Below are 26,511 nucleotides of genomic sequence, written 5' to 3'. Positions count from 1 at the left end.
AGGCTGGAGTGCAGTGGCACGATCTTGGCCTCACTGCAACCTCTGCCTCCCAGGTTTAAGCAATTCTCCTGCCTCAGCCTCTGGAGTAGCTGGGATTACAGCCATGCACCATCACGCCCAGCTAATCTTTTTTTTTTTTTTTAAATTTTGAGACGGAGTCTCGCTCGGTTGCCCAGGCTGGAGTGCAGTGGCGTGATCTCAGTCACTGCAAGCTCTGCCTCCCGGGTTCAAGCGATTCTCCTGCCTCAGCCTCCTGAGGAGCTGAGACTAAGGCGCATGCCACCACAACCAGCTAATTTTTTTGTATTTTTAGTACAGACGGGGTTTTACCATGTTAGCCAGGATGGTCTCAATCTCCTGACCTTGTGATCTGCCCACCACAGCCTCTCAAAGTACTCACCATGTTGGTCAGGCTGGTCTGGAACTCCTGAGTTCATGATCCACCTGCCTTGGCCTCCCAAAGGGCTAGGATTGCAGGTGTAAGCCACGGCACCCAGCCCAGAAAACAGTTTTCTTTGTAAGTAGATGAGCTGGCTGTCCAGTCCTCCCACTATCAAAAATAGTTACTCTCAGATTGGCAGTCAAAGTTATATCTCCAAAAATCAGAATTGTGTTTGGGTGTCTACCTTGAAGGCTGGTTCATAAACTTTTGTGCTATTTTCCCCAATGAATTAGAAGCTAATCAAAGACAGTACACAGGAGAGTATGCTGTGTGCTCTGCTGCCACCCCTTGGATAGGGGAGCAAGTATTCTGGCCAAACCACAGAATCAAGGAAATTTATGATACACTGATTCAGTTATTATCACAAACACTTGCTAGGCTTCTAAACTGTAATTTCCAAAAAAAACTTTTTCATAATTCTTTCTGGAGTTATGTCAAATTCGACATACAGGCCAATGGAGGAAAAAGACATTTGCTTTGGGAGAGGCTGGAAATGTTGGGCAACTAAACAGAACTTCCATCACAATCTAGATTGTAGGTGCCACCTACCTGACACAGGCGTCCACTCATGCACAGGGGGAATATGAAGAGAAAAGATGGGGAAAACACTTGAGTACCAATTTTACTGGCTTATGCTTGGTAAGTCAATTCTCAAGGGGCCTACAACCCTAGGGGTTTGTAGGAAGTTCTTTCTTTTCTTCTTTGAGATGGAGTTTTGCTCTTGTTGCCCAGGCTGGACTGCAGTGGCGCAATCTCGCCTCCCTGTAACCTCGGCCTCCCAGGTTCAAGCAATTCTCCTGCCTCAGCCTCCCAAGTAGCTGGGATTTCAAGCAGACGCCACCATGCCTGGCTAATTTTGTATTTTTAGTAGAGACAGGGTTTCTCCATGTTGGTCAGGCTGGTCTCGAACTCCCGACCTCAGGTGATCTGCCCGCCTCAGACTCCCAAAGTGCTGGGATTACAGGTGTGAGCCACCATGCCTGCCTGGAAGTTCTTCCTTAAAAAGGGTTGTTTTTTTAAAAAGCTGACATGCTTTGACTTACAGAGAAGAGTTTCCTAAGATGCAGTCAGCAGGGAATGGAATGTAAAGGGATAGTAGAGGTGAAGCCTCAGAGCTGAGGAAGAACAGGCAACAAACCCCAAAGATTTGGAAAGTTTAAGGCTAAAGAGGGGAGAAATTTGGGACAAATTAACTGAGAGAACTCAAAATGCCTTAGGGCAACTCTTCAAATAAGATAATGATGTAGAGGGCAAAGCAATGACCTTAAGATAAGCAGCTGCTTAATTTCCACTGCTGATAGTTTAAGAAGATAAACATTCATTAAGCAACCCTACTGTTATAGGCCCAGTTGAGCAACCTTGCATTCCATATCCATGTAACATTCCAGAGGACCAAGGAGCAAATACACCTAAGAATGTAATGTTGTTATAAGATTCCACTTTTAAAAATGGCTCAAAAGTGTAGCTTGCCTAAGAATTGTTTTTTGTTTGGTAGATTTCTGCAAAGTTGATAAATGAAACAAAACTTGAAAGGTAGTCTTGGCTTCTTATTCCTTTTGAATTAGGTGCAAAAAATTACCCTTCACTAGTTTCCCTGCATGCCCCTCCTCCTACCTTCTGTGGGGGAAACATTAAGTTTCCGAATTTTTAAAATAAGACACCTGACTAGGGAGGGGAAGTGCAGATTATTAAATGGATGGCTTTTACTTAAAAAATTTAAAGGGTAGTTTAATAACTTCTCATGTTTTGTATGTTAGGTTTAATACAAGCAAACTGGGCTGGGCACGGTGGCTCATGTCTATAATCCCAGGACTCTGGGAAGCCGAGGTGGGTGGATCACGTGTGGTCAGGAGTTCGAGACCAGCCTGGCCAACATGAGGAAACCCCATCTCTACTAAAAATACAAAAACTAGCTGGGTGTGGTGGTGCATGCCTGTAATCCCAGCTACTCGGGAGGCTGAGGCAGAAGAATCGGCTTGAACCCGGGAGGCAGAGGTTGCAGTGAGCCAAGATCCCGCCATTGCACTCCAGCCTGGGTGACAGAGACTCCATCTCAAAAAACAAACAAAACAAACAGATTGTTCTTCCAGTAAAGTTTCCAAATGAGATAAACATTCATTTACCATCACCCCTGCAAGCCAATCAAAGTTGTTAGACCAGTTTGTGTAAACACCCAAAATAAAATTAAGGAAGTTGAATACTTCTATGACTTTTAAAGTGAACACCCTTCAGGGGAGAATGAAAAATAAAGCTCTCACTAAGGAGATGCTGGCTACACAGGCCATCTACAACCTTCTTTAACCGTAATAGTTTTCCTTCATTTTTCTACTGTCCCTATACTTTTCTTCCAAAATCAAAGAACTAGTGAATCATGGGGTACAGCAATGACTCACATGCAGGTTGTAAAAACTGGGCAAAACAAGAGACAACATACAGCAATGTATCCCTCAAAGCTCCCAGGGACCTCTGTACTCAGATCCCTTCTTGTTCTCATTGGTTTTAGGGGCACTCTGGCTTATCAAAGCTTTCATCAATGCTTCACTCAGAGGATTAACTTCTGAAAAATCAAACAGGTGAAAAAAAGGAATTGCAAACAGAACTAAACCAAATAAATGAATCCCAAACAAAACTCAAGTAGAAAGATAATTTATTTTTTTTAGCACAATCATAGCTCACTATAGCCTGGAAACTCCTGGCTTCAAGTGAGCCTCCCACCCTAGCCTGGGACTATAGATACGCACCACCACGCTCAGCTAATTTTTCTTTTAGAGACAGGATCTCACAAGGCTGCCCAGGCTGGTCTTGAACGTTTGGGTTCAAATGCTCTTCCCACCTCAGACTCATGGAGCAGCTAAGGTTATATAGGTGCAAGCCACCGTGCCCGCCTGACCCCCAAGGATCTTCATCAATGTTCACCATCATCAACAATGCTCAAGAACACTTCAGTCTGTATACCTCCCTGCCCCCAATCCTTTTAGAGCTTTCTAAAAAAGCAAAATAAAAGAATACATGCTCAAACACAAAAGATCCCTTCTTCCTCCATCCTGACTCAATAGTTTCTGAATAGGGAGAGTGAGGGTGGTGGTGATTTTGGGTGAGAGAGTCTCAATTTTGAAATACGAAAGATTCTTTTTTTCCTTCTGAGAATGAGTCTCGCTCTGCCGCCCAGGCTAGAGTGCAGTGGTGTGGTCTTGGCTCACTGCAGCTTCCGCCTCCTGGATTCAAGCGATTCTTCTGCCTCAGCCTCCCAAGTAGCTGGGATTACAGGCGCCCACCACCACATCCAGCTAATTGTATTTTCAGTAGTGATGGGGTTTTGCCATGTTGGCCAGGCTGGTCTCGATCCCCTAACCTCAAATGATCCAACCACCTCAGCCTCCCAAAGTGTTGGGATTACAGGTGTGAGCCACCATGCCCAGCTGGTTCTTTTTTTGGGGACAGAGTCTTGCTCTGTCGCCTGGGCTGGAGTGTAGTGGCGCCATCTCTGCTCACTGCAACTTCCACCTCCCCAGTTCAAGCGATTCTCCTGCCTCAGCCTCCCAAGTAGCTAGGGTTACAGGCACACGCCACGATGCCTGGCTATTTTTAGTAGAGACGGGGTTTCACCATGTTGTCCAGGTTGTCTCGAATTCCTGACCTCAAGTGATCTGTCTGCCTCGGCCTCCCAAAGAATTGGGATTACAGGTGTGAGCCACCGTGCCCGGTCTCAAATACGAAAGATTCTAAAATGCAGAACTAGGGTTGAGAATCACTGCATCTTGCTTGCTTTCTTCACAGGGTCATCTCTAGGTCAGCTGAAGGTAACAAGCCTCCACAACCTCACCTCCACCCAAAGAAGAACCCAGAGAGGTCACTTGCTGCATTTACCCTATGCTATAGTTTGAAGGTGTCCCCCCAAATTCATGTGTTGGAAACTTAATCCCCAGCACAACAGTATTGAAAGGTAGGGCATATGGCATGTGTTTAGGTTATGAGGGCTCTGCCCTCATGAATAGATTCATGCTGCTATTTAAAATAAGGTGCTTATAAGACTTGAGAGCTATAGTCACACACACACACACACACACACGATAAAATAAGGTGCTTATAAGACCTGAGAGCTATAGTCACACACACGATAAAATAAGGTGCTTATAAGAGTGGGCCATCTCTCTTTTGTTCTCTTGCCACAAGAGGAACAGTGTTCCTCCCCAAGAAAGGATGCAGCGTTCAAAATGCCATCTTAAAAGCAGAGAGCAGGCCCTTACCAGAACACCAATCTGTGGTATTCTGTTACAGTAGCACAAAAACAAAAAACAAAAAACCCCCAAAACCTAAGATAACCTAGCTATAATACAACCATAATGAATTACGACAGCTCAGAGATACTCAACTTCTACCAGCCTGAACACTCACTCCCCCTCAAGTACTCTGCCATCCAAGTCATCACTTGTAAGTCACGTAACTACTTTCAGGTTAGGACCAGGAACGTTTTAGAGACTGCCTACTATACTCCCTAACTGGGATGTACAGTATATGCTCTCCAAGAAGCTTTCATCCCAGGGTTTGATGGCCGGCTTGTGCCTAGGGAATGGATGGCCAAATTTTTCACCACTTCCCTTTTCAAGCTCCCATCTGTGCCTGCCTCACAAAGCTCAATTTAAATCTTAGCCAGAGGCCGGACGCGGTGGTTCATGCCTGTAATCCCAGCACTTTGGGAGGCCAAGGCGAGCGGATCACAAGGTCAGGAGATCGAGACCATCCTGGCTAACATGGTGAAACCTCGTCTCTACTAAAAATACAAAAAAATTAGCTGGGTGTGGTGGCGGGCGCCTGCAGTCCCAGCTACTCGGGAGGCTGAGGCAGGAGAATGGCATGAACCCGGGAGGCAGAGCTTGCAGTGAGCCAAGACTGCACCACTGCACTCCAGCCTGGGCGACACAGTGAGACTCCGCCTGAAAAAAAAAAAAAAAATCAATCAATCTATCTCAGCCAGATAATTTCTGGGAGAGTCACTAAGCCAGCAGTATTACATGGATCACCACCTGAAAATCAGTTTCTCTTCAATTTCTACTTCATTTCCAAAACTATCATTGCTTTATCCACTGTGTGTTTTCTATTTTTCTTTTCCCAAATTTGTAAAACTAAGTTTAAACTTTTAAATTATGATGGTCTTTTTTATATGGAGTTAATATGGGAATAGAATAGGAGGAGCTCAGATTCAGGCTCATGTCCAACTCTATCACTTAATGGCTGTGTGACCAAAGGCAAACCACAGAAATCCCTGCGGGTCTCAGTTTCTACTTACTTCACAAGGTCATGAGAATTCTACAAGATCATATATGTCAAGTGCTTAGCTTGGAGAGCAGATAGTAACTGATCACTAAATGGTAATCAGATGGAGCTCTAGTTCTTTACTATTGCCTCCCCTCCACCAGTAGTACCAGTTGGAAAGAAGTAGCACAGCCCAACTAGAAATGGGGAGGGGAGAGAGGTATTATCAGATGGGGATGGAGTCTTATTTGAATCCTGTTAAGTCCTGAAGTATGAGCTGATTTTGTAGTAGCAGATGATGGTCACCTTTATGGGATTACAGGACTTGCCAAATCTTCCACAGAAAAAAAGAGTTACACCAAAAATAATATGGCCAGAACACTGGAAACTTTGTAATTTATCCTAAGGGAGAACCACAGAAATTCATTCCTTTCTAAAACTTTTGTGGCATGAGTTCAGTATTCTGACATAACCTATGGCCAGTCACTTCAAAGGGACCTGATACCCAACTTCTCTTTTCTCTTCCACCAAGTATCAAACAACGAAACACACTGTTTACAGTAAGTGTATATAAGCTTCTTTTTCTTGAGACGGAGTCTCCCTCTGTAACCCAGGCTGCAGTACAGTGGTGCCATTTCAACTCACTGCAACCTCCGCCTCCTGGGTTCAAGTAATTCTCGTGCCTCAGCCTCCCAAGTAGCTGGGATTACAGGTGTGGACCATCACACCCCGCTAATTTTTGCATTTTTAGTACAGACAGGGTTTCGCCATGTTGGCCAGACTGGTCTGGAACTCCTGACCTCAAGTGATCCACCCACCCCAGCCTCCCAAAGTGCTGGGATTACAAGCATGAGCCACCGCACTCAGCCCAAGTGTATATAAGCTTCTTGAGGGCAGAAATCATCTGAGCACATAGCGGTACTCAAACATTTGACAAATGAATAAATGGCCAATTCCTACCATCATCTATATATACTCTTCTAAGCAAACATCAGAGATTTATTCTAAACTACCAAATAAAATACCAATAAAAAAATCTGGCCAGGCGCAGTGGCTCACGCCTGTAATTCTGGCACTTTGGGAGGCTGAGGCAGGCAGATCACGAGGTCAAGAGATCGAGACCATCCTGGCCAATGTGGTGAAACCCAGTCTCTACGAAAAATACAAAACTTAGCTGGGTGTGGTGGCAGGCGCCTGTAGTCCCAGTTACTCAGGAGGCTGAGGCAGAAAAATCACTTGAATCCGGGAGGCAGGGGTTGTGGTGAGCCGAGATCACCACTGCACTCCAGCCTGGCGACAAAGCAAGATTCTGTCTCAAAACCAAAACAAAACAAAAACCAACAACAAACTGTCAGTCCTTGGAGAGGAACTAATGTGCCTTAAATTGACTAACTGTCCCCAACTTCCATTGCACCTAAAAGCTCAAACCATCATACTATTAGGCGTTTACCATAACAAAACCAGCACTAAACAAAACCACCCCTTATAAAGTGTCTCATTTTAATTTTGTTGATCCTCACATTAATGTCACCCCACTCCCGCTGCTACTACCATCTATGAGGCAGGTTAGGAGGTGCATGGGGCTGCCTTTTATAAAAGGTTTAGCCTATCAAATTAGGAGGGATGATTCTGTTACCCTTCAAAGGGACTAGGAAAGTTACCTGAAATTGGTTTACGTAATTGACCTTAGAGTCTGATGCTATTACCAAATGGGAGAAATACCAAGACTGGAACTTACTGAGACATTACAGCAACTTCCACCCTAGGGTACAGAATAACTCAGATATCCAAACATTTTTAGAATAAAGTTCACAAAGGTTCATTTTAGCTTTTTATCCCCCAAAGAACAAATATTTACTCAGTCAACTAAAACAAAAATGTACACATCTGGTAGAGTGTGTACACTTTTTCTATAATGATAGGCATTATTAGTCTTAAAAAGAAAAATGAAAAGATCTTCACAAAACCCAGTGGAATATTCCATCAGGAAGTAGCTTCGAAGCTGGAAAATTTCTCTAGCGTTCTTACAACAGTGCAAAGCAAGAGACTGCAATCACAACCAGTGTTCAGGATTCACCACTTCACTACTTAGATCTTCTTTCTAATACATGAATGAGCTTCTGGGGAGGGATTTTGCAACAAGTTATTTCTCTCTCCACCGATACTCGTCAAGAATAAACATGTTCAGTATCCAAGTTCTTCCTAGGGTGGAAATAGCATGCCTGTTTTCTTTTAAATCTTTGCACCTGAGTCTCAGCACACCTGCTCCTTCTACTAAATTACAAATGTCCACGGACAAGAGTCTTCCTTTCAGAAGGGAATGGGAGACATCTCTATTCAGCAAAAGAAATACTTGCCAAAGAGCAAGGTAGTGTTGTATAAATTAGCACCACAGGCTTTGAAATAAGAAAAGGAGTACAGAATTTGGCACTGACCCTTACTAAAGGCTGTGATATTAGGCAGCTATTTACTCCCTGTACATACTCTAATTTCTTCATCCATGAAATGGCAATAATAGCTTTTCACACAGAGCTGTTATAAGGGGGGGTCAAAATGTATGCTACTCATCCTCAGAAAACTACTTTTCTTTTCATTTTTTTCTGATATACAGTCTCCCTCTATAGTCCAGGCTGGTATTGGCTCACTGCAACTTCTGCCTCTTGGGTTCAAGCAAATTCTCCTGCCTCAGCCTCCCAAGTAGCTGGGATTACAGGCATGCGCCAACACACCCGGCTAACTTTTGTATTTTTAGTAGAGACAGGGTTTCACCATGTTGGCCAGGCTGGTCTCGAACTCCTTACCTCAGTGATCCATCTGCCTAGACCTCCCAAAGTACTGGGATTACAGACATGAGCAACCACACCCAGCCAATGTTACCTTTTTTAAAGAAGAAGAAGAAAAAAAACATTATTTCACCCATGAAGCAGATGGGGAAACTGAAGCCCATGGATGAATAATTGGCTTTTTTTTTTTTTTTTTTTTGAGATGGAGACTGGCTATGTTGCCCAGGATGGAGTGCAGTGACACGGTCTCTGCTCACTGCAACCTCCTTTTAATAAAAGATGAATTTCAGCCAGGAGCGGTGGCAGGAAAATTGCTTGAACCTGAGAGGTGGAGGTTGCAGTGAGCTGAGATCGCACTACTGCATTCTAGCCTGGGCAAGAGACCAAGACTCTGTCTCAAAAAAAAAAAAAAAATTAGCCAGGCTTGGTGGGACACACCTGTAATCCCAGCTACTCAGGAGGCTGAGGCAGGAGAATTGCTTGAACCTGGGAGGTAGAGGTTGCAGTGAGCCGAGATCACACTGCACTCAAGCCTGGACGGGAGAGCAAGACTCTGTCTCAAAAAAAAAAAAAAAAGACTTTAATCATCTGCTTATACTAAATCCCCTTCAACATGTACTGTGTTATTCTGTACTCACTAATATGGAGCTGAAAATGGTTTATATTATCATTCCATGGTTGTGTGGCAGATCATGTTTTCATTTTATTACATATTTCTTCCAAAATGTCTAGTTCCCAACTCACAGCAGGTGTTTGGTGAAGTCCATTAGCTTACTGGTTAATAGTAAAAGTGCGTTTCTGGGCTTCATATTCATATACCTATATGTGTATTTTGGAGGAAAATCTAGTTTAAAAGGTCACAGACATGGCAGGAAAACAAAAAGAACCTTTTATTTTGGCTATGATCACTCTTCTTTCTTTTTTTTTTTTTTTGAGACGGAGTCTCGCTCTGTCACCCGGGCTGGAGTGATCTCAGCTCCACTGCAAGCTCCGCCTCCCGGGTTCACGCCATTCTCCTGCCTCAGCCTCCGGAGTAGCTGGGACTACAGGCGCCCACCACCTCGCCCGGCTAGTTTTTTGTATTTTTTTAGTAGAGATGGGGTGTCACCATGTTAGCCAGGATGGTCTCGATCTCCTGACCTCGTGATCTGCCTGTCTCGGCCTCCCAAAGTGCTGGGATTACAGGCGTGAGCCACCGCACCTGGCCTATGATCATTCTTCTAAAGGAGATCTTAGAGGCCGGGCGTGGTGGCTCACCTGTAAGCCTGTAATCCCAGCACTTTGGGAGGCCGAGACGGGCGGATCACGAGGTCAGGAGATCGAGACCATCCTGGCTAACACAGTGAAACCCCATCTCTACTAAAAATACAAAAAACTAGCCAGGTGAGGTGGCGGGCGCCTGTAGTCCCAGCTACTCCGGAGGCTGAGGCAGGAGAATGGCGTAAACCCGGGAGGTGGAGCTTGCAGTGAGCTGAGATCTGGCCACTGCACTCCAGCCCAGGGGACAGAGCAAGACTCTGTCTCAAAAAAAAAAAAAAAAAAAAAAAAAGAAAGAAAGAAAAAAGGAGATCTTAGAAGAACAAATGAAAATGTGAAAACAAGAGTACAAACTCAACATGCAGAGTTATCTGTATGACAAGAGCCAGTTGTCACGCACCTGAAAATGTCAAGTCCTCTGAACCTGAAAGGATTGTAAGAAGAGTAAAGACAGTGGGCAAGGATGTGTGTCAAATGGCATAAGATAAAACCATATCAGAGGGAGCTTCATCATACTCTCTGAGGACTATACTCAGTGAGAAACCTCAGACTCTCAATTTCTAACCTGCTGGAGGAAAAAAACCTGAACCTTCCTAATTCCTTCTCCCCCTCACTAGGATAGCAGGCTGCTGAAGAATTGAAAGACACCTACAGAATGTATCCTAGGAGAAGGTTCTATTCTGAGATCCCTAGAGAATAGGCTGGACTGAGAAGTAATTTCTACTGTCCAGCCTCTTACTTGAACAGATCCAGCAGTGGGAAGGCAAATTTCTCCTTCCTATTCTTCAAATAAGATCTAAGACCATTTAGCCCTGCTGCAAAGATGACACTAACTTTTTTAACAACGAAGTACCATCCCAGGACAGGGGGTGGTGCTGTACTGGGCTGATCCTCAATCTCAAGTTCAAAGAAAACAAGCCCTCTGAAGAAAGGGTGCAACTGGTGTGGAAGATAGGAGAGACCTATAACCTACACAGCACCCTGCCTGAAATGGTATTCTCATTACGTACTCTCGCTTACCTTGCAGTATGTCCAGGGTAAGCCTTCCTTCCCAGGAACGGTAAGTATAACTGCTATTATAATAGGAAGTCTGTCACGACTTGAAATTCAAAGGGAGTAATTGGTTATTAGGTTCACAGTGCACAGAACACCATGCCAGATACAACGGCTGTTAGGACTAGTTCTGAGTTGAAGCAGGCAGCCTACATACTTGGAGGAAACTAAGGACCACCACCACATCCTTTCTAACATATATACTCTGCCCTCTTCCCTTTACCACCTCTTTTCTCTCTCACTTATTTCTTCCCTTTCTCATAGTTCAGACCTGTGGCATCTGTATCCTGATCCTTTAATAATACAATTCTCCATTAGGATATCTCTGCAGAATCAACGTTTGCATATAGAAAAGGAAAGAGCTAACATTTACAGAGTACTTTCTATGTGGCAAATGTGGTGTTAGGTATTTTAAACCGTATTATCTCAACTGTCACCACCTAATCCAGGAGTAATGTCCATAGTCACACATGTGGAAACCAAAATTTGGCAACAGTGAGAGAGGTCTGTAGTTGTCTGTTCTATATTCATCTCTTCTCCCAAAACCTAAAATAGTCTAGTTTTTGACTTTTTTTCTCATGTGGTCTTTATTATTTTTTTCTGAGATGGAGTCTTGCTCTGTCGCCCAGGCTGGAGTGCAGTGGCGCAATCTCAGCTCACTGCAAGCTCTGTCTCCCAAGTTCACGCCATTCTCCTGCCTCAGCCTCCCGAGTAGCTGGGACTAGAGGTGTCTGCCACCATGCCTGGATAATATTTTTGTATTTTTAGTAGAGATAGGGTTTCACTGTTAGAGGATGGTCTCGATCTCCTGACCTTGTGACCTGCCCACCTCAGCCTCCCAAAGTGCTGGGATTACAGGCATGAGCCACCGCACCCAGCCCCTATTATTTTTGAGACAGAGTTTCACTCCGTTGCCCAGGCTGGCATGCAGTGGTGCAATCTTAATCTCGGCTCACTGCAACCTACGGCCTCCAAGGTTCAAGCATTTCTCCTGCCTCAGCCTCCCAAGTAGCTGGGATTACAGGTGCAAGCCACCACACACTCAGCTAGTTTTTGTATTTTTTAGTAGAGACAGGGTTTCACCATGTTGGCCAGGCTGGTCTTGAACTCCTGACCTCAAGCGATTTGCCCACCTTGGCCTCCCAAAGTCTTGGGATTACAGATATGAGCCAACGTGCCCAGTCCTCATGTGGTCTTTTAACTTGTCTAACCATCAGTTTGGGGGGAGGGAGGCATGGAAAGAGCCAGAATAGAGGACCAAAAAAGTCTTCTTTATGAGCCTGAACTTCAAATGGTTCAGGTATTTGTATCAAAGACCACAAAGTATCACTTTAGCTACAACCAGCCCTTCGAGGATAGTGAGGGGGGAAAAATGTGAAATTCAGTGCTTTGAGAACATTATTACCACCACCATTTAGGTGAATATTCTATTAACCAACAATTTTTACTTAGGGAAGGTACTCAAACACATCCAGCATACCTTAATTTATTCAAAGTATATAAATTAACCAAGCTATTCATATTATCGCTAAGATTTAAAACATTAACCTATTCAATGATCTCGCCAAAACATTAACTTTTAATTCTGTATAATGTGAGGAATTCAGTGGGAATTCTTTAAAAATGGTTATATTTGGGGGCAGGAACAACTAATTCTATTTCATTTAGAGTTAAGATATCAATAAGTTATTTTTAAGTAACCAATTTTTAAAATGCCCAAACACTATAGTAGAAGTTTGCAAGCTGCACTGACCTTCAAACAAGGGTTATGGCTATGAGGGTTATCTGACCAAGTGTTCATTAGATATGAAACACATGAGGTTTCCTAGTGAAGATAAGTGAAAAGACATTTTAACACCCACTGACACAACCTAACCCAAACTAACATTATCCATTCCTTTGTCACATTCACCACTGTCCCTGGCTAGGACAGGCTCTAGTTATGATTTTATTAACATTACCTTAAAACGATAGTGTCCAAAACTATTTCTGAGGCCACCACTCGCCTGCACAGAAAACACCAAGAGAAAAAACAACCAATAATTCTCTCGCTTTTTCCAACATACATTCACCTGTTTTAGTTCCTTATTCAAGATACCCTCAACCACAGTATTGGTTTATGTATATATTTGTCTTTCATTAGCCAACTGTGGAGAATATACCAGGAGCAATCATTAACAGGGAAGAACTACCATCAACTTTAAGTGGGGCCTATGTCTACCAAAATAATTAACTGGTTATTTTACTAGCACACACAAACTAACATTTGACCAGGCTTATCTGAAACCAAGTAACAATGTTCTACCCAAATTAAAAATCAAGTTTATGCATGACACTCCCTTCAACTCAGAAGATTAAGTATGATGCTGGTTACAAAACAGAGCGCTATCAAGTTCCCCATTTTAGTAATTTGGCCTCTATAAATGCTCTTCCACACATGTGTAACATAAAATAGAATTTGTTGTAGCTCAGACTACATTTTAAGGAAATCTAGTTTTGTATTTTCTGAAAATAAAATATACCTCGTATAGCACATTGGTTTAAGTTCTGAACTCTGCTACATTTTTGCTGTGACATCTTAGACAAATTATCTCTTAGCCTCAGGTGCCTTGTCTACCAAATGGTGGCAATACTTGTGAGGATTAAATGACTTAATAATGTACTGTAGCACAGTCTATAATATGGTATGTGCTTAATAAATTATTTTGCCAACATACTTCCCTTTATTCAGATGTAGTTAGTGAGCCCATTTTGCAGGTGGTTTCTTTTTCAAGCTACATTAAATTTGGGTCATATGTCAAGAGATAACCACGTAAGATTATCTTAATTTCAAAATCACTCTTATTCTAGCATCTTTTAATAACTACTGTTAAAAACCAATCCTTGATTCCCATGCCTAGAATTCTACACTGCTAAGGGGAGGAAGGGCTTTTTCATTTCCAAAACAATACTGTTACTCCACCACTAAGTCTCACTCTCTTTTGCTAACAACCATGCCTGAAAACAACCTGTTTTCCTCCTGAAAACCAGAGTACCCCCAAAACATCAGCAAATACAGATTCATTTTGCCATCCACTTTGTCTTTAAAGCCCATTACAACTCTCCTAAAAATATTTTATCACTAGGTAAAGTAGGAAGAACATTTTTCACTGTACCCTATCTATGAAAATCCAGAGTCTGACTTTAACACAAGTTGGCAATGAAAATATTCTCCACCTCCAAAAACTAGTATGTACTGGGGAATCTTCTGACTCCCTTATCAATACTCAGAGATGGCCAAAATTTTAAATTTCCATGGGATCAAGATGCAACCAAATCCTGATTAAAAGCAAAGTAGGACATGATTATTAACCACAATGTTTAGAGGAAGATGCTCCAGCTATTTTAGACAGCTTACTCATGTCTAAAATATCAAAACTCAACAACTTGGAAAACAAGTTGTGCCTTATAACTTCATTTTTAGCATGCTTTAAACTCTACTGAACTTTGCTAAACAAAGAGGTAAAGCCTTCAAAAGTCTTAAAGAGGGGCTTAAAAGTTTCTAGTGGCTAGGTAACATGGGTAGAACAAAATTTAAGAATGAGTTTCCTTCATCAAGCAGTAGAAAGGAATGGTTTTACTCATTAAGCAATGTCATCTTCAATGTTACTTCATTTAAACAGGCAAATTATAGTCATGATTTAATTTTCTGGACTGTTTCAGAGAATATAATGTATGCAAATTAAAATGTGTGAACCTGCCTGCTAATGAAAGTAGTAAGAACAAATCCACAGATCACATCCACCTATATACAATACTGCAACAGCAGCAATCTATAAAATGCAATACTGGATTGAAAGCTTCAAGTAACAAAACAGAAGATCCTACTGAAACAAAAGAACCTGGCTCATTCTTGGTAGTGCAACATAATGGGTCGTGACCTATATTATCATTTCTGTACAGTATTCTCACATTTTGGGAATAAATGTTCACTCTACCATATGGCACAAGTTTCTGTAAGATTATTAAGAAGGTCTGAATATTCTATGAAATCTAAAGAAAATCCTAAGGACTAAAAAATAAGCTGCTGTCTGCGATTCATATTAAACTAACGTTTCTCCAGTAAACCAAAGGAGTGAGCACAAGCCAAAGTCACTGAATGGGGCCAAACTTTCAGAAGCCTCATTCCAAACAGAACTGTCCCTAATTTATTAAGAACAAAACACTAGCAAAACCAACTTGTGAACTGGGCCTTCAGTACAATTAAGCACACCCTGTTTCATAAAACAGTAATAATGAAGAGCTTGAAAGGGCCGTCATTCTAAAACTGCAAATCTACCCATAAACGACAATCCTGGGCTGGAAACCAGAATGTCAAATTCTTGTGCCGAAATCAACTTTTCACATGGTCTGAGGCAGGCCATTCTACTATTCTAAGAATGCTCAGACACACAAGTATGTAATAATGTTCCAAACACTTTTTTCTTTGGGGGGGGCATTTTCTGTAAATAAAAAGTTTCTATGACTGGGAAAGGAACAAAATAAAGTAATAAAGGAAACAGAAATACCTCTGGCACACCTTCCTCAAACGAACAACATTAAAAACAAAACACACACACACACAGTTAATTTTAATCTAACCTACTCTTCCCACAATGGACACACCTACAGTTTCTTATCAAAATGTACAAGACTCAAAGACCATTTAATTCAATTCTGAATCTCACTCAACAAGCATCAAGTACATCAGAAGCCTCTCTACAGCGATATCCCCACCAGTTTCAGATAGATGCCAGCAGGGACTCTGTAGTTACGACTTCTATCAAACGATCTCCTGATCCGTATTTCTCCTGGACATACACATACAGATTCATTAACCAAAACCTACCCAACACTCCTTACATCGCGCATACGTTGACATTTTCAGTCTATAGGTGTGGGTCCTGGAACAGCTAAAACCAGGAAGCTCCGGGGTAATTAGAGGACTTGGGAGAAGTCATCTTGGGACAGGTGGAAAACCCAGAGCAATCACGAATCAGAAAGAAGCTGTCCCTGACCACCTCTGCTTCCCGTCCCATCCAAACTTCACCCACCCGGGTTTCAGAAGCCCAGGAGGAAGAGGCCATTTTAATGAAGCCTGGCTGAGGAACGAAGGGAGAAGAGGAAATCATGGAAGGGCGTTGGGAAAGGAAGGCCGAGCACTTTGCCACAACAGTACCCGAGTCGGATGGCAGCACCTGGAGCCCGAAGAGGGAGGAGCTGGACTTAAGGGCCCAGGAGAGGTAAAAAGTAGCGGTGGCCTAACACGAGGGGGGCCGAGTGATCTAAACCCGGGGAGCGCGGGCCCCTTATCCCCATGCGGGGAAAGGACCCCTTCTAGGGCCAACCGCACCGACCCTCGCCCCTGGGTCAGGGGCTACTACCCAGAGATCCAGAAGGCGGGAGTTGGCTAGTGCCTGGTTCTCCTCATCTGGCCATGCGGCGCGGGGGCGTCCATCCTGAGGGGTCCGGGAACCAAGAGGGCACGGGGGGTGCCGGACGCGGCGCTCACCCGCGGGCCGCCTCCAAGCTCTTAATGAGCTTCTTGATCTTCCAGATCTCCACGTTCCTGTCGGCAGCACTGGGGTCGTCCGCCATCTTCTCGCCTCCTCCTCCCTAGAGCGGCCCGGCGGGGCCCGGAGACACCAAGACCACAGAGTTAGCGCCGCCGCTGGGGCAGAGCGGCCCCCTTCCTCGCCACCCCCGAGAGGCCCTCTCCTCCCGCCCGGCGCAGCTCGCCACAGAGGTCGCCGGCCTTTCCCTCCCCGTGCCTTACCTAAGGGCCCAGTCCTGGGCGGCAACGGCTGCTCCTCCCCGGCGGCGGCTCCGCGGCGGCGGCGGCTCTGACGTAGGACACCGGCTCCCTCTCTCCAGGCAGCTGCATGTGTTGCAATCCGCTCACATGGGGCCTGTGACATCACTTCCTCCGCCAGGGGCGGAGTGGAAGGCGGCGGGCGGAAGGGAGGGGGCCGGTGCGAGTGAGGAAAAGCTCTGCGTCCGCCGCGACTTCTCATTGGCTCTCTGCCCCGCAGCCTACAATGAGCCCGCCGATTGGCCGCAGCTGGGTCCGCGCTGTCTTGTGAGGTAGAGGCTGGGGGGGTGGGAGGTGCCACCTTTCTTCCGGCCCGGCAAGCCGAGAGGAGGAAGCGGGCGGAAGCCGGTGGCTCTCGCGAGTTTATTGAGAGGGGGGCCCCCCCCCCCGTCAGGCTCGAATGGGGGTGGTTCTTAAAGAGAGACGACGGGGGTCGTCGTCTTTTCAGTCCCTTTTCCATTAATAGGATGGACATCTGAGGCTTTGTGACGTGAAGCTAGGCACTTGGGCCCGACGCGCGGTTTGAACAGTGCTTGAGAAGCCGCGAAGAAGCGCCTAGCGCCCAGCGGCTTCTTCGCTGACGAAGTGCTGCGGTCTGCGTGCGTCACGGCTGCGCGGAATAGTGTGGAGGAGTCCTGGCCAGTAGGTCTGGATGAGGAGCCTGCCTCCGGGCGGTCTGGGACCGTCACCTGCAGGGGCGGAAGAGGCCTCTTTTCTCTCGCCCCGGAGCTAGGACGGGCTCACTTTGGACTTAGAACTTTATGGGGTGGAAGACAGCGGGGGCTGCCTGAGCTGGGAGACCTGAGGTATCTGACCCCATGTATGGTTTGGCCTGAGCCGTTGAGAACGGAGGTGGAGAGAGTTGAAATAACATGGGCCTCCACATACGGTTAGAACTTTATCTTTTTGAGTTAGGATTTTTAGGTGGCTACTTTGTCTCCCCTCACCTCGTCTGGGTTCAAATATTGAGCCCAGACCGTGTGCTGGACCCTGTTTTCCTGGGGATACAGAGGTGAACCAAACAGATGACAGTACTTACCCCTCATGGAGCTTATAGTCGATTGGGTTTCTAACCGTTTGTGATTTTATACTTCTTATAATAAAATAACTACACACATGCTTCAGTACTTCAGGGTGCTCTGAGAGTGTATGTATGGCCGGGACGCAACTCTGAAATGAGACCCAAAAGGTGAGTAAGAGTGTGTCAGGAGGAAGCAGAACACAGTTGAGAAATACAGAAACGCCAGTGTGCTGGCGCAGTCAGGGACGGGGAGAGAGGTTTGAAGGAGCAGCAGGGGAAGAGATCATGTAGGGCCTTTTAAGCCAGATTCAGAAGTTTGGTTTCTTTCAAGAACAGTGGGTACTTTAAAGCGTTTAGAGCCCTGGTTTGGACTGGAGAGAGCACAGGAGAAGCCCAGAGACTATTTTGGCTGCTTCATTATCATGTGAGAGATGATTTTTTCTTACACTAGGGTGCTGACAGTGCAGATAGAAGTGAGTGAAGGGCCTGATACAGTGGCCAACGGCTGTAATCTCAGCACTTTGGGAGGCCAAAGGGAGGATCGCTTGAGCCCAGGAGTTTGCGAGCAGCGTGGGCAACATGGCAAGATTCCGTCTCTACAAAAAGTACAAAAAATTAGCTTGATGTGGTGGCCCGCGCCTCTAGTCCCAGCTACTTGGGAGGCTGAGGTGGGAGGACCCCTTGAACCCAGGAATTCGAGGCTGCGGTGAGCTGAGATCACACCACTGCACTCCAGCCTGGGTGACAGAGCAAGACCTTGTCTCAAGGGGGGGAAAAAAAAGGGGGGGGTGAATAGGACTGAGTGATGGCTTGGATGAGGAAAACCAAGAACGGTTCCCAGAGTACTGAAGTGGTGACATTTACTGAGGTGGGAAAGGTGAGGAGCAGGTGCTGGGGGATGATTGAGAATTTCATCTTGGGCCTGTTAAGTTTGAGATTGCTTATGAGACGTGTAAGTAGTGATGTCAATCATGTGCTTTCATTTGTATGGTCTTTGAATACTTTTTTCGTGTGTTATAAAGTTTGTCCACACTTTGAAGATGGGGATATGACCTCCATTTCATACATGGGGAAACTGAGGCAAAGAAAAGTGAAAGGGACTTGTTCAGAGTCCCACAGCTAGTTTATGGCTTCCCGACTCCATGTTTGGTGTCCGGTGTATTATACAGTGACCCCATTACCTGTATTTTCATAGGGTGGGGACATGGTCATACTTCTCTCCCCCAGGAAATGAATCTCAGGTTGGAACCTCTTCTTTGGGTTCCATTTTGTAGTTTTTGGCATATGTTCACTTGTTATATAATATTGTATTCCTGCTGTGTGTGTGTCATCCACTGTGTTTAGTAGTGAACGGAGGGGCTGCCTTAGTCATAAACACTACTTACTGACTAGGAATCAACTGTGTCCAAGGTTTTCCTTCATTCCTCTTGCCCTATTTCTATATTAGATTGTCCTACTCTACCCTTCCTGTTCTCTTTTTTGTTTTGTTTTGTTTTTAAGATGGAGTCTCGCTCTGTCGCCCAGGCTAGAGTGCAGTGGCATGATCTTGGCTCACTGCAACCTCCACCTCCCGGGTTCAAGTGATTCTCCTGCGGCAGCCTCCTGAGTAGCTGGGACTACAGGTGCCCGCCACCACACCCAGCTAATTTTTTGTATTTTTAGTAGAGAAGGGGTTTCACCGTGTTAGCCAGGATGGTCTCGATCTCCTGACCTCGTGATCCGCCTGCCTTGGCCTCCCAAAGTGCTGGGATTACAGGTGTGAACCACCACGCCCGGCCAATTTTTTTTTTTTTTTTTTATAGCAGAGACAGGGTTTCACCATGTAGGACAGGCTGGTCTTGAACTCCTGACCTCAGATGATCCACCTGCCTCCGCTTCCCAAAGTGTTGGGATTATAGGCGTGAGCCACCACACCTGGCCTCCTCTTCATTTTGATGTTTGTGTTTACAGCATTGCTTCAGGTCCATGCTTGAAGGCTTTCTTCTGTGTGATTCAGGCTGAAGTAAGCATGATGACATCCCAAGTAGGATTGCTGTTTGTCAGTCTCTGAATTTCTTATTTCTTAGACAATTGCAGGCCCAGGTAGCCCCAAAAGCTCTTGGCCTAGTTGCTGCAAATTCACCGTCTCTGCATGTAGAATTAGAAATCAGTGCATTAGAGGCAAAAGCTGGGATAGTTATCTACCTGAAGAGATTTGGGAGGTATGGAGCACGGATGGTAGTGCCTGCATCAAGGCTTTTTAAATGGGACCATGACGATTCATTGTTGAGGAGGAATGTTCTGTGATATAAAAGTGATACAGATTTTTCAAACTGCTAAATGGTGAGAACAGAATATATAACCTCTCTAAGCACACAGATTGTCTGAAAAATAAAGAAATTGTTCTGTATGATCTCAGAACTTCTCCTCAGCTCAAACAATAACAAAGTTAGATATTGGGATATAGGTGATGTTCCTAGCCAATTAGGTGGGAGTAGGTGAGTAAGTTTTTGTTTCGTTTTTTTTTTTTGAGGCAGGGTCTCACTGTTGCCCAGGCTGGAGTACAGTGGTACAATAATGACTCACTGCAACCTCGACCCTAGGGCTTAAGCAATCCTTCCACCTCAGCCTCCCTAGTAGCTGGGACCACAGGCGTGGACCATGATGCCTGGCTAATTTTTGTATTTTTAGTAGGGATGGGGTTTCACCATGTTGCCCAGGCTGATCTCGAACTCCTGACCCCACGTGACCCACCTGCCTCAGCCTCCCAAAGTGCTTGGGATTACAGGCCTGTTGTTTTGATGTTGAAAGCAGAAATAAGTCTTTGTGCTTAGAGAGACCTGGTCTCTACAAAAACAAGAAAAAAAAAATCAGCCAGGCACAGCAGCATGTGCCACTAGTCCCAGCTACTGAGGAGGCTGAGGCAGGCAGATCACTGGAGCCCAGGAATTTGAGGCTGCAGTGAACTGTGATCACTGCATTCCAGCCTGGGTGAGAGAGCAAGACCCTTTCCCCTCAAAATAGCTACAGAATGAGGTTATTGGTTACTAATGTGAAGATAAGTTTAAGAGTAACGAAGATAAACCACACACAGTGACATGCCTGTAATCCTAGGACCTTGGGAGGCTGAAGCAGGAGGACTGTTTGAACTCAGGAGTTGGAGTACAGACTGAGCAACCTAGTGAGACCTCGTCTATACTACAAATAAAAAAAAAAATTTAGCTGGGCATGGTGGTGCACACCTGTAGTCCCTAGCTACTCAGGAGGATCACTGGAGTTCAGAAAAAAAAAAAAAAGTAGCCAAGATGAAGGAAGGGATGGTTGTGGTGACATTTGCTAACGGGCTATCTTTGACTCTTCTGGAAGTCAGTATGGTTGTTAGAGGAAAGTTTTCTCTCTTTTTTTTTTTTTGAGACGTAGTCTCATTCTGTCATCCAGGCTGGAGTCAGTGGCACGATCTTAGTTTACTGCAACCTCCGCCTCCCGGGTTCAAGGGAGTGATTCTCCTGCCTCAGCCTCCTGAGTTGCTGGGACTACAGGTACGCACCGCTACGCCCGGCTAATTTTTGTATTTTTAGTAGAGACGGGGTTTTACCATATTGGCTATGCTGGTCTTGAACTCCTGACCTCGTGATCCACCTGCCTCGGCCTCCCAAAGTGCTGGGATTACAGGTGTGAGCCACTGCGCCCGGCCAGGATATCTTATAAGTTAGAATAAATGAAGACCTAAGCTGTAGTGGTACAACATAAAACAAGATTTAAGGTTTTTATAAATTGACCTAGGACAAGTTGTTTATGGAGTGCAGTGTGTGTGAAAGGGACTTGGAATGGGGAAGTGTAAGGTATCCTTTGTTCCCCTGTGGACACCTAGTGGTGAAGTGTAATTCTTCAGTTGGAGGGGGGACTGCAGCTAAGGAATGACAGTTTCCTCTCTAGAGGATCAGACATCTTTACATGAATTTGTAGTCTTGTTAAATTAAGCAGATACTGGCCATTAATGGCCAGTGTGATTTCCTCCTTAAGAAAATAAGGCCTATGGAGAACTAAAACTTAGTTTTTCTCATTCTCTCAGTATAAAAAAAGGTGTGCGTGTGTGCGCGCGTGTGTGCATGTCAGAATACCTGTTCTAGGGAGAGCTCATTAGCTGGGGTCTACCTCTAGCATATAAGAGTATTTATAGGGAGAGCCTGAACCCTGCCCTTGACCCACCTGAAGAGTCAAGTGCTTAATGTTGCCAGTTGCCAGTGGTGCCTTGTTTGACTCAACAGAGACACCTGTAGAATAGCTAGACAGAGGCTAATCTTTTAGTTGAATTCCATAAATATTTATTGCATGCCACTTTTTTGGTCCAGCACTGAGACAAGTGCTGAAAATTTTTAGATGTAATTCAGTTCTTATATTTATGGTCTTTTGTGGGGGTGCAGGGGAGACAGGGATGTTAAATAAGTAAGATAACAGATAAAGTAAGTAGTTGTTTCTTGGACTGAAGCAGAAATGAACAAGGTGAGCCTGGAACATCTTGTTATATCAGTAAGCAAAGAAAGTAACAGACTACTGGGGTTTTGTCAAAAGGATTTTTTTTTTTTTGACACGGAGTCTCGCTCGGTCGCCCAGGCTGGAGTGCAGTGGCCGGATCTCAGCTCACTGCAAGCTCCGTCTCCCGGGTTCACGCCATTCTCCTGCCTTAGCCTCCCGAGTAGCTGGGATTACAGGCGCCCGCCACCTCGCCCGGCTAATTTTTTGTATCTTTTAGTAGAGACGGGGTTTCACTGTGTTAGCCAGGATGGTCTCGATCTCCTGACCTCATGATCTGCCTGTCTCGGCCTCCCAAAGTGCTGGGATTACAGGGTTGAGCCACCGTGCCCAGCCTGTCAAAAGGATTTAAGAGCCAACAGGAACAGGCTCTCAGGCCAAGGTTAGAACAATTTGAGTATCACTAAGAAAAGTTGCAATGAAGTGAAACATAAAAATAAGTTGAAATCCATGAGTTCACACTGACACCCAAGAAACCTAATTTCTCCACTTTTGATTATGGAACTAATTGTGAAAACTAGTAAATTAAGGAAAAGAGCTGAGCATTTAACTGGTCTTCCCTTATATATATAGTTACATTGCAGTGTAACTTGGTACTTGTTAAAAGGGTAATTTTCTTACTATAGAGGTATTCCAACTAAAAATGAAAAGACAGAAGTAAAATAATAGACCTTTAATGAAATTAGAGATTTCGGTAATAATCATCAATGGCTACTAACATGACAAAAGAGCCAACCGAAATTATGTTTGGAATTCATGTTAATATTTTAAATTCTGATGGAAGTACACATCACCTGTTGTAGAAAAATGAAACAGCCTGGGTGAAAGGCTCATACTTGTAATCCCAGTGCTTTGGGAGGCCAAGGTGGGAAGATCACTTGGCTCAAGGAGTTTGAGACCAGCCCGAACAATATACATAGCAAGGGTGCCATTTCTACAAAAGTCATTTTAAATTAGCTGTGTGTGGTGGTGAGCACCTGTAGTCCTGGCTGCTTGGGAGGGTGAGGCAGGTTTGCTTGAGCTCAGGAGTTTGAGGTTACAGTGAGCTATGATAGCACCACCAGACTCCAGTCTGAGGAACAGAGTGAGATCCTATGTCAAAAAAACTGAACTTGAATTGGATTAAATGGGACGAACGAATACATTAAATTACATCACAGGGAAGCAATTAGTAAAATCTAGAATGTAGGAGACGCTACGGGACCAGTGGTCCAGTTTCTAAAATAAATTGCAAAGGGGAAAAAAGGCAGGGAAGCCTAAATTGAAAGGAACTTGGACATGTCAAACAATGTGGGTGTGACCCTTGGTTCCTGACTCAGATCAACTTTAAAATTATGAGACTATTGGGAAAAGCATATTCTTGTTTGCTATAAAGATGTTAAAAGGTGTGACAATGATATATTATGTAGTATAATCCTTTTAGAAGTATATACTTTGAGTCAGCCAGGTGCAGTGGCTCACGCCTGTAATCCCAGCACTTTGGGAGGCCGAAGCAGGCGGATCATGAGGTCAGGAGATCGAGACCATTCTGGCTAACGGTGAAACTCCGTCTCTAATAAAAAATACAAAAACAAAAACAAAAACAAAAAAAAGGCCAGGCATGGTGGCGGGCACCTGTAGTCCCAGCTATTCAGGAGGCTGAGGCAGGAGAATGGCGTGAACCTGGGAGGCGGAGCTTGCAGTGAGCAGAGATTGCGCCACTGCATTCCAGCTTGGGCAACAGAGTGAGACTCCGTGTCAAAAAAACAAAAAGTGTATACTTTGAGTCAAATTATGAATTCTAGAATTTGCTTCAAAATAATCCAGAAGGTAGGGGGAAATGTCATAAAAGAGATGAAGGCCAGGCACGGTGGCTCATACCTGTAATCCCAGCACTTTGGGAGGCTGAGGTGGACGGATCACTTGAGCTCTAGAGTTTGAGACCAGCCTGGCCAACATAGCAAAACCCTGTCTCTACTAAAAATACAACAATTAGCCGGGCGTGGTGGTACATGCTTGTAACCCCAGCTACTACTCGGGAGACTGAGACAGGAGAATTTTGCTTAAACCTGGGAGACGGAGGTTACAGTGAGCTGAGATTATGCCACTGCACTATAGTCTGGGTGACAGAGCAAGACTGCAAAAAAGAACAAAAAAGAAAAGATGAAGTTGCTAAATGGAACATGAAGATGTTAAAAAATAAGAGCGTAGGGATGGGTGCGGTGGCTCATGCCTGTAATCCCAGCACTTTGGGAGGCCGAGGCGTGCAGATCACCTGAGCTCAGGAGTAAGACACCAGCCTGGGCAACACAGTAAAACCCCGTTTCTACTAAAAATACAAAAAATTAGCCAGGTTTGGTAGCGTGCACTTGTAGTCCCAGCTACTCTGGAGGCTGAGGCAAGAGAATCGCTTGAACCCGGGACGTGGAGGATGCAGTGAGCTGAGATCGTGCCACTGCACTTCAGCCTGGGCAACAAAGCGAGACTCCAGCTCAAAAAGAAAAAAAAAAAGAGCGTAAGAAGTTGAGTGAAATGATCTGTGTGAGCTGAGTGGGGAAGGTATACCAAGGAGGTGGATGGTAGACCAAGGATGCTAAATAAATGCACAGGATTGAGGGGATGGCAAATGGCAAAGGGGTGACTGGTATGATATGACTTGAAGCCATTTAAGCTAGTAAATTTTCCATGTAATGGTTAACCCTCTTTGGGACAGACTCCAAGGAACCAGTGAAAGCGATGGACCACTTTCTAAAAATAATCAATATTCACAATCTTGCACTTTATAATCAGTCCCTTATGGACTCCCCACCCCCACACCCCCATCAGCTTTGACCCTAATCTTCACTTTCTCAGTCAGGGACTTCAACAATCTGTTTAAGAGCCTGTGAGTTTGGCAGAACATTTTACTTTCCCATTCCTGATTGCAGTGATGATGCCTACATTAAAGGCTGGTTTGATGTTCAGCTGCAGTCTTTAGTGTCAAGACAGATTACCTGACCTGCTGTAGCAGAGATGGCTCCTTCTAATAGGTTTAACTGTAAGAAATTGGTGATATTCAGTTGTTTACCTACTCAAATGCCTGTTTCAGCAATTCTGTAATTGCTGAAGTACAGCTCCCGCATGCTGTTCAGAGTGCAGTAGGTCACCCTGTAGCTCCTTTATCTGTTCCCAGGGCTTTCACTCATTTTGTATTCTAATACTAGAGGTGGGGAAAGGGAGAAGACAAAGCCCTCACAAAGTGGTCTTATGAGCCGCGCACAGTGGCTCATGCCTGTAATTCCAGCACTTGGGAGGCCGAGGCGCGGATTACGAGGTCAGGAGTTCAAGACCAGCCTCACCAAGATGGTGAAACCCCCGTCTCTACTAAAAATTTGAAACTTAGCCAGGTGTGGTGGCACGCACCTGAAATCCCAGCTACTCAGGAGGCTAAGGCAGGAGAATCACTTGAGCCTGGGAGGCAGAGGTTGCAGTGAGCCAAGATTTCACCATTACACTCCAGCCTGGGTGACAGAGACACTGTCTCAAAAAAACAAAACAAAAAACCTGGCCTTATGACCGGAGAAGAGAATGGAGTTGCAATGGTATCTGAAGTGGTGAAGGGTCTCTTGAATATTGGCTATTTCTAAAATCTGAATTGTTTCTTCATACCCAGTCTTCTCATGCACTGTTTGTAAGAACTTGCTTTTATTTCTACTACTATAAATGTTATGTGGATCAAAGAAATGCAACGTCTTGATCTCCCTGAGAATTGACACATTATGTACGCATGTATGTAGTATTTCTACTGGTAATGTGTACCTCACTCAACACAAATAATCAGGCTGGGCACTGTGTCTCATGCTTGTAATCCCACCACTTTGGGAGGCTGAGGTGGGATTGCTTGAGGTCAGGAGTGTGAGACCCTGTCTCTACCAAAAAAAAAAAAAAATTAGCCTGGCATGGTAGCGTGCGCCTGTGGTCCCAGCCACTCCATAGGCTGAGGTGAGAGGATCACTTGAGATCGAGAGGTTGAGGCTGAAGTTAGCTGTGATGGCACCACTGTACTCCAGCCTGTATGACAGAGTGAGACCCTGCCTCAAAAGAAAAAGACATATATAAGCCAGGTGTGGTGGTGTGCACCTGTAGTCCTAACTCTACTTGGGAGGCTGAGGCAGAAGGATTGCTTGAGCCCAGGAATTTGAGGCTGCAGTGAGCTATGAATGCACCACTGCACTATAGCCTGAGTGACAGCAAGACCCTGTCTCAAAAAAAAAAAAACATAACAAAAGGAGGCCGGGTGTGGTGGCTCACGCCTGTAATCCCAGCACTCAGGGAGGCTGAAGCCGGTGGATCACCTGAGGTTAGGAGTCTGAGACCAGCCTAGCCAACATGGTGAAACCGC

The 26,511-nt window shown here is 44.9% G+C and overlaps 1 protein-coding gene and 1 long non-coding RNA gene across 3 annotated transcripts in view; one reads left to right on the top strand and one right to left on the bottom strand.

Moving 5' to 3' along the window:
• ETF1 (eukaryotic translation termination factor 1) overlaps positions 1-16,786 on the bottom strand; it is a 37,836-nt gene extending 21,050 nt beyond the window's left edge. Inside the window, exons 1-2 of one of the 2 annotated variants that reach the window (XM_023195346.1) lie at positions 16,583-16,786; positions 16,319-16,422 (exon numbers count right to left, since the gene is read on the bottom strand). In XM_023195346.1, the coding sequence (XP_023051114.1) occupies positions 16,319-16,404 (86 nt within the window). In that variant the 5' untranslated portion in view covers positions 16,405-16,422; positions 16,583-16,786. Of the gene's footprint in view, positions 1-16,190; positions 16,423-16,582 lie in introns of both variants that reach the window. The other variant, XM_023195353.2, reaches the window with a different exon arrangement.
• On the top strand, positions 16,756-17,745 carry LOC111528638. Its single transcript, XR_002727100.1, has 2 exons — positions 16,756-16,890; positions 17,085-17,745. It is a non-coding gene; the product is annotated as an uncharacterized LOC111528638 (long non-coding RNA).
• The last annotated feature ends 8,766 nt before the right edge of the window (positions 17,746-26,511 follow it).

This window comes from Piliocolobus tephrosceles, chromosome 4 (genome assembly GCF_002776525.5).
Source record: "Piliocolobus tephrosceles isolate RC106 chromosome 4, ASM277652v3, whole genome shotgun sequence".
NCBI classification, from domain to species: domain Eukaryota; kingdom Metazoa; phylum Chordata; class Mammalia; order Primates; family Cercopithecidae; genus Piliocolobus; species Piliocolobus tephrosceles.
Note: the sequence above shows the minus strand (reverse complement) of the source record. Positions and strands in the feature narration are given on the sequence as shown.